This window comes from Acipenser ruthenus, chromosome 7 (assembly GCF_902713425.1).
Source record: "Acipenser ruthenus chromosome 7, fAciRut3.2 maternal haplotype, whole genome shotgun sequence".
Classification (NCBI taxonomy): Eukaryota; Metazoa; Chordata; class Actinopteri; order Acipenseriformes; family Acipenseridae; genus Acipenser; species Acipenser ruthenus.
In genome coordinates this window covers 41,407,775-41,415,828 of record NC_081195.1, presented here as the reverse complement: position 1 = coordinate 41,415,828, position 8,054 = coordinate 41,407,775, and the positions used below count along the sequence as shown (strand labels likewise).

The 8,054-nt window shown below is 36.1% G+C and overlaps 1 protein-coding gene across 1 annotated transcript; it reads left to right on the top strand.

The window, feature by feature from the left end:
- Positions 1 to 6: 6 nt before the first annotated feature.
- On the top strand, positions 7 to 7,007 carry LOC117415590 (protein BTG1-like). The gene is made up of 2 exons (XM_034026138.3): positions 7 to 445; positions 3,759 to 7,007. The coding sequence occupies exons 1-2, from the start codon at positions 301 to 303 to the stop codon at positions 4,127 to 4,129; spliced, it is 516 nt and encodes a 171-aa protein (XP_033882029.1). The 5' UTR covers positions 7 to 300; the 3' UTR covers positions 4,130 to 7,007.
- Positions 7,008 to 8,054: the final 1,047 nt, after the last annotated feature.

Genomic DNA, 8,054 nt, shown 5'->3' with positions numbered 1-8,054 from the left:
AAACCCTTGTTTTTGTACAACAGTTCACTCTGGTGGCCGAGGTTGAGAAAGAGGGCATGAGTTTGTGTGGCACAGAGTCCTTACCAACTAAGGTACTTTAACGTCGTTCACTTCTGGCAAGCACCCTTCACGAACTGAACAAAAACAAATGAAATAATAAATTCCCTTCTTATTTCTTCAAGAATAAAACACCCACAAGCCTACCACGGAGCAAAAACCTCTGGAGTCTCATCAAATCCCCTTAAAAAAAAAGTCAAGATACTGTGCAACATTCTTCCTCGCTCTTATGCTGGTTTATCAATGCATACTCTTTATACACTAGCCAGTATGAAACCAGAGATCACCGCAGCGGTAGGATTTCTGTCGAGATTTCTGAGGACAAAGGGACTCGTAAATGAGCGACAATTGCAAACATTCAGCCAGTCTCTCCAAGATCTGCTGTCAGGTAAGTTTGTGTTGGATTATAAAAAAGAAAAGGAAAAAAAAAAGAACGTAATAATAATTTTAATCGGACCAGTATGGTTTTGAACAATTACTGTGTATAGGGGTGGTGCAGTATTTCCTTAACCCAGGATAAACCAATTTACAAATATTAAAATGGTGATGTATTTTACCAGAAGGAAAGATAACTCGATAAGTAAACACAAATGGCTTCTTCTTGCGCAATGTCCACCTTCTCTCTGCAATACTACGAGCTGGATCAGAAACTTTTGAGGTAATTCTGTTTTAAAGCTTCGCATGTCTTCTTTGTAATCTTGTTTTTCACTATGTAAAGGCACGTTTGCTGATTCATAGCGATAGTATGTTTTATATTTGTGTGTTTTTTTTTATTACTACATATATTTGATTTGTATTTTAAAGATGCATATTTTGTGTATACATCACATGTAAATAAGGACACTATCACTCGGCTTCATCGTTCATATTGAGTTAAACTGAAAGATTTGATGTTCTTAGGTAATGCTGATAAGACGAAAACAAAGGACTGTGTTTTGTTTTGTTGGAGTCGGGTTATAGCAGGTAAATGATTAATAGGGAGTAGTTAATTGCTTTTCCTACAATTAGACAAAACAACGCGCATTACATTGTGTATGTGCAGACCAACCAGTTTTATATGTTATTTATCACGTCTGTTATTACATCAATATAAATAATGGGCGCGGGGGAGGAGCAGGGGAGATTCCACTGCAGTTCAATGCATACAATAAAAAAATGGTAAACAGTATTGCTGCATAGCTTACGTTGTGATTTTTGTATTATGTTTTACATGATTGGGGGAACGGTGTTGATCTGTGGATCAACTTTTTTGTGTTGAAATGTTGCACTGGAAAGAACTTGTTTTTATTTATTTATTTATTTATTTATTTATTTATTTGAAGGGTTTTTTTTACAACTCGCTAGATCCCCCGAGGCCATAATACATTAGATTAGTTTAGCATAATCTGTGAAATTCTCAACGGTGTTTAAAATATTTCTTATTTAGATTTGGGCTAAACTACATTTTGACATTTCTGTACATTTGAACAGATTCGCATTTGTTTATTTTGAAACAGAAAGCAAAGTTGTTAAAAATGTTATATTCAACTAAGCAAATTTTAGATGTTTGCAATTGTAGTTTGTAACGCAGATAAAATCTCCAAATGCGCACAAATATTATTTTGTTTTCAGTGCAACCATTGCATGTAAACATTCCAAGTTTGCTTTATCTGGGCAACCTATTTACTGTAAGTAGGCACAAGCTTTAACATGGGTAATGTGCAAGCAAACACAATTCTGTTTTTATTTGGTTATTCTAGGTTTGTGTTCGAATGGAGATGGCAGAAATAGTTTATTTTTGAGTGTGTATTTGCCTGTATGAATAGAAATATAATAAACGTTTGTACCCACACAACATTACATACAGTAACTTTTTGGAATGTACTTTTAGTGAGCTCTTCAAAATGTAGCCTATAGTATGATATTAAAATGTTAATCTTATTTATATATTTTTAAACTTCCTTAGCAGTTTGTTCCACAACAGAATTACTATTTTGTGGTAACATTGGAACCAGCTCAATTTCAACTGAAATGGTGTTTAACATGGCTGCCAGTGACCAAAATGGCCAATTTTGTAGTTTTCTGGTTTGTAGAGTGACCATGGTTAACCGAGTTTCTGTTTTAAATGGTAATATGAATTTTAATGTTTGAGACCTTGAGAAGCATTTCTTTAAAAAATAAATAAATAAATAAATAAATAAATAAATAAATAATAAAAATAAATAAATACCCTTCCTCTTTGTTTCTTGGCTTTATGGCATAATCAATTCTCCTCAAGTAAGTCTCAAATTAAGGTTTCTCATTACATGCGGAGAATTGTAGATTTGCTCACTTATGACATGTCAACAAGCCCAGGCTAAATGTTCACCACACAACATTTCTTTCATCGCCATGGAGGGCAAGAAGAAGGTGATGCAGTATCTATTTTTACATGTTTCCTATGAACCTGTCTGTGTTAGTTACCCAAATTGGCATCGAGACTCAATGATGATTTGCTCTAAATTTAGGTACGCTGAAATGCAAAATACAGGCTGGTTTTGCTTACAAGCCTACCAGATCAGGAAGAATTGAGGTAATGAGCCAAAACGTCTCCGAAGCAGTCTTGAGGAATGACGATACAAGAATATGAAAACTTCTGGATTTTTTAATTGAGGGGGTTTAGAGAAGTGATCCAAACTTACTTGAGGGGAAGTTTGTTACTATTTTATAAGCCAGTTGAGTTCCCTTTTTAAGATGGCATATTTACTTGCATGTTAGCTTGTCCCCTGCAATTTACTGGATTGCTCTGTCATGTTTAGTGGATCATTTCGTCTGTGCACACACATCCACCTTCCGTTGACTTTCAATTATGACTGTTGGTGAGGAGTCAAACAGAACACTTGTATTGACTTGTCAGGTCTGATTTGCAAAACAAATTGGCCTACAACATACATTTCTGACTACTATCAGTGAAGCCATGTACAATATATACCTAGCTAGTTATGCAATAGATTAGTAATCTTCTGCCTTGTGCAAATAAGTTATTTAGCTGACATTTTCCAAATGACTGTACAGGCACTTTATTGTGAACTAATATACCCTTGGTAGTACATAATAGCAGAGTCATTATCAGTTTTGATGTAATGCCCATAAAAACCAGGTACCACTACAACATTTGTTTACCTGCTTGCTGAAATAGTAATCACGTGTTTGTGGCCTGAGGCTACTGATACAGTTTTAACAACAGGATAATGCAAAAATGACTACTTGTTTATACTAAATGAGTATGGTTTGCATTGTCACATTTGGAAGTAAAGTAAATTCAGTTGTCTACTACTATTGCTGGTAAAGTATGAGTGGGTATATTGGTGGTAGGGTAGGTACAGTATATCTGTGTGCCTGACATTAAAGATTTAAATCCAACCTGGAGATAATCTAACTGTACTTTAGTCTAGCACCCTGTCCTGCTATTTTATGTGGAGGTATTAGGTAGTGTCTTTTAGTGCTACGTTTAGACATGACTTCCCTGTTTCCCTGTGTAAAGATCTGTGTGATTTTATTTATTTATGTATTTATGTTGCCCTTACTATGTAATTTATGCCAAAAGCTGTATTTGTTATTGGCAGTCTTTTGAAGGGAGTAGAGAAACTGCTAACTATGTGGTATTTGGTGAATTAATGTTGCTCATACAATAACTTTTCTAACCAACTTCCTGTGTGTTTTTTTTATTTTTTTAAATATAGAACAGTACAAACATCACTGGTTCCCAGACAGACCCTGCAAAGGATCAGGCTACCGCTGTATCCGTATCAACCACAAAATGGACCCAGTGGTAGGGCAGGCAGCCCAGAGAATCGGCTTAAGTATCCAGCAGCTCTACCAGCAGCTCCCCAGCGAGCTCACCCTCTGGGTGGATCCCTTCGAAGTGTCCTACCGCATCGGGGAGGATGGCTCCATTTGCGTACTGTACGAATCACAGCCAGTAATCAGCAGCCAGATCCCAGTGTCCAGCAGCCTGCAAATGGTGGAGAGTCACATCAGCTGCAAGGAAGAACTGCGCTTGGGCAGAACCATCCCTTCTAAAACATACAACATGATGACTGTGTCCAGTTAGGCATGGAAGTCCCATGGGTAATCTGTGGTCTGGGGGATGGAAAACCTTGTAGGTTGTCATTTTTTTGTTGTTGTTTTGTGGTTTCCTTTTGGGGAAGGATTCTGGAATCCATGATGTTGCAGCTGTGAAGATCTAAGACATATCTTTCCATTGGAGAAATAACTGTGACATTGACTATTGCCACAATTGGAAATTGATCTAGGCAGCCTATATGTGTAGACTTTGCACTTTTGTATATCTTTTCCAAGAATAAGGAATTACTTTCAGGATATTTCCTAGTCTTCATTTGCTGAAGACAATTTTTAAGAAAACGGGTTTAAACATCCTGGAAGTATTTCCTTGCATCTCTGAAGTCCAGAACTTGGTCCCAGCAGTACCAATCATTCTTAATTCTATGTAAAGAATCTCCCCATTCAATATGTGAGTTTTTTGGACATTTGACAGTTATTAATGTTTGGTACTGCTGGGACCAATTTCATTAAATTTCAGGATACTTACTATCAATCAGAAATGTTTGTCTGTGTATGATATATATATATATATATATATATATATATATATATATATATATATATATATATATATATATATATATATATATATATATATGTAGCCTGTTGCCATATAAGCTTTACATATATCTCTGGTATTGGGATCAAGCTCTACTACAGGGTTTGCTAATATACTGTTGCTTTTGGTCTTTACCAAGTTCAATATATTTTACTGACCATAAAACGGCAAGAAAGTACATGGAGTTTTAGGGCTCACAATGTCCAAGTCAAATACTCCTGCTTTAGAGAAAAATACATGTTTTGAAACCTGGGCAAACCTCTTTAATGCAGGATTAGAAACATTTGTTCCTGTGCTAAATATTTATATTTAAGATGCATTCCCACTGCCAACTGATCCACTTCTGACCTTATTTTGCTTTTTGCTGTGCTCTGTACTCCCTGCTTATGGCTCTTTTGGAGAGATCACCTGTTTGTTGTGGGTGGTGGGAGGGAGCTTACAATTTTAAAATCCTAGAGATGTAATGTCATTATAGCCGAACTTCGTTCACTTAGCATAGTACTCGAGTGGTATGTTAGTGTGAAAATGCAGCTCTAAATGGGATGCACTGGCTGGGGGATGGAGTAGATGGTAATACAAATTGGCTGATCTCTCTTAAAGTAAATCATCTTGGGTCTTTTGGCCTAGCACCAATGTGGTGGCAGGGTGACAGATTGCAGCACTTTATCATTTCAATTTCAACACAAGTCACTGTTTTACAGAGGATACATTTGGGTCAGAAGACATATTCACAGGGAACGTGTGAGAAAACTGTTACCATGAGAACGGTCAAAGTGAGTGGCAAGTGTGAGCCCTTTCATTGTAGTATCAGTGTATGGTTTTGCTACTTAATCCCACAATGTCCTCTTAATTTGACTATGAATTATACCCAGCAGAATGTGTACTGCAGCCTATCGCTTTTCTTTTAATATGGATGTGTACAGCCAGTGACCTGATAAGGGCAGCTAAAACACACTGGCTGTGAAATTAACACACCATTTTTTGTTTGTTTGTGACAGACGAGCAGCATGCACTGAACTTATTTCTCTATTTTTCTTGAATCACTTAAAAGATTGTTCCTGAACGTCTTGTCACAATGTGAAAGTTATAACTGTGGCAACAGGCTTTTTGAGTTTTGGGTACTTTCCTAATTGTGGCTTTAGCCATTAGCAGCTGGAGTGTACGTATGTACCTGTGCTTGTCCTGTATTTGTGTTAATGCTCCTAAGACCAAGGATGACAGCCGTTGCAATGGGAAACGGGTCTCTTCCCTGGTGCGCTTTATGCTTTCTATGAAACCCAGTTCATCTAAAGATTTGAAATGAGAAGGAAAAGACAGACGGGATTAGTTTAAGTTGCAGTTTGAGGATGAAATTGGAAGACCTTTTACAAACGGTCATAATATACCCTTATCTAGCATTATCATTAATCTTTTTTTTTTATTATTATTTTTTATTCACTTTCATTTTGGATGAAAACTGCAGAGATTTTTCATGGAAATAGGTATGGGTTTTAACCCTTTTTATCCAAACTGCCAATATTTTTTTGCTTTATTTCAAAATGTCCTAGGTTTATTTCTTTAGATTCTAAACCTTTTTTATTGAAAGTTCCATGCAGTTTTTCACCCAAAATTTCAGGGAACATTTGTCATCCTTTAACACGTTGATTATTTGCACTTGATCACATTTTTATTCCAGATTTGGCCAAAAGTTTTTTAAAACCTTAAACCATTTAATAATGTTCTGCTTTAAAAAACACCTTGCAATTATTTGCCAAAATTAACCCCTTCAGTCATTTGTTGCACATTTGTCAAATCTTAACTTACTTTTTGCATGCATTTTTGCCTTACGAATGCATATAAATGAAGAGAAAGTATTTTAATTTGCCTTGCAGAGGCCGGGCCTCTTGAAATGTATTTTAAGTGCACAAAGTTAGTCATTTACATCAACAGATGGGTTAATAAACTTGCAGCATTGGGTGGTATCAAATGCCTATTGCACAGCCACCCTAACCCCTCTACATAAAGGTCCATGGTCATAGGAGTGTTAGCAAGGACCAAAGCAAGTTCTTTGGGTAGACTGATTAATTATGTCCATGCTCTGTTATCAGGTAGTGTCCTCTTTTTAATACTGGAATACCCAAGAAAAACAGCGTGTCTCTCTATTTTGTGAACTAATGTTGGTCACCTTTTATTTTTTCCTTGGGTAAGTTATGAGCTGCTGTACATCTGTACAGTTCATGTAAATTGATTGTGAGGAAGTTGTACAGATTTCTATATTTTGCAAGAGAAAATGTCTTCTCTCTGTAATAAAACCTTTCCTATCTTGGCATTTTTTGCAAAGAACTTCTCATTTTTTGTGTATTTCAATTTATTCTTCACAACAAAGCTCTTGAAGTAATTGTTTGCCAGACAAACTGAGATTTGCTAACAAAACACCTCTAGAAATATCTACACTAGCAGTTGCTTGACCATTTTGGGATTGTTGTTGAAAGGTACCTGTAAATGATGTTTGGTGGTGTCTTTTGCATCTGGGGTAGTTTTTACTCAACACCCCCCATCTCCCCTCCCATACCACAATTGTTCCAATTTAATAACACATTTCAAATTGGGGGGGGCACAAACCACTCATCAGTTAAATAGCTTTTGCTTATTAATTACAAATGACCTTGGTTTAAATCGAACTCTAGTGTGAATGGGTTCATATCCTGCCACGTCGATCCACTGAGTCATTAAGGATATTGCACAGTGGTAATAGGAACAGTGCTGCATTCTATTTTGAAGTGGAGAAGATTGCCTGGAGCAGCAACACATATAAAAATACCCTTGCTATCTATCCTACATTACTGTATATTGTTTTACACCAACAATTGTAAGCACTCATGTTCTCAGTAGGTTTAAATTCCCTGGATAATCTTTTCACAATTATTATATATGTATGTATTTTATTAGTTTTATTCTCCAAAGCTAAGATCTCCAGGTTTTTAAAACCCCATATAACTTGCAGGGATAACCATATTGTTTTTATATGTTGAACCTCCTGCACTGTATCTTCTATTACAGCAGCCACCAGAACAAATAATTGTATGTATTACACTTTGCTTGGCATATAATACAATTATGCAAAGTTACATTCTAGAGCTGGATTTCCAGAATCAGTAATTTATTGCTTGTGAGCACAATGATCATACATTTAATGAACTTGCATGCAAAATTTGTATTTAGGCCTGCTGTCCTTAATTAAAACATACCAGACCTACATTATTAAATAATTGGGTATCACAGATAACCACACATATATTTAATTAAACAGCGCATAGGTATGTCTGTTCTCTTATTACCTCTGTATTTGCAGATTAAGCAAAACCGGTGCTAATGC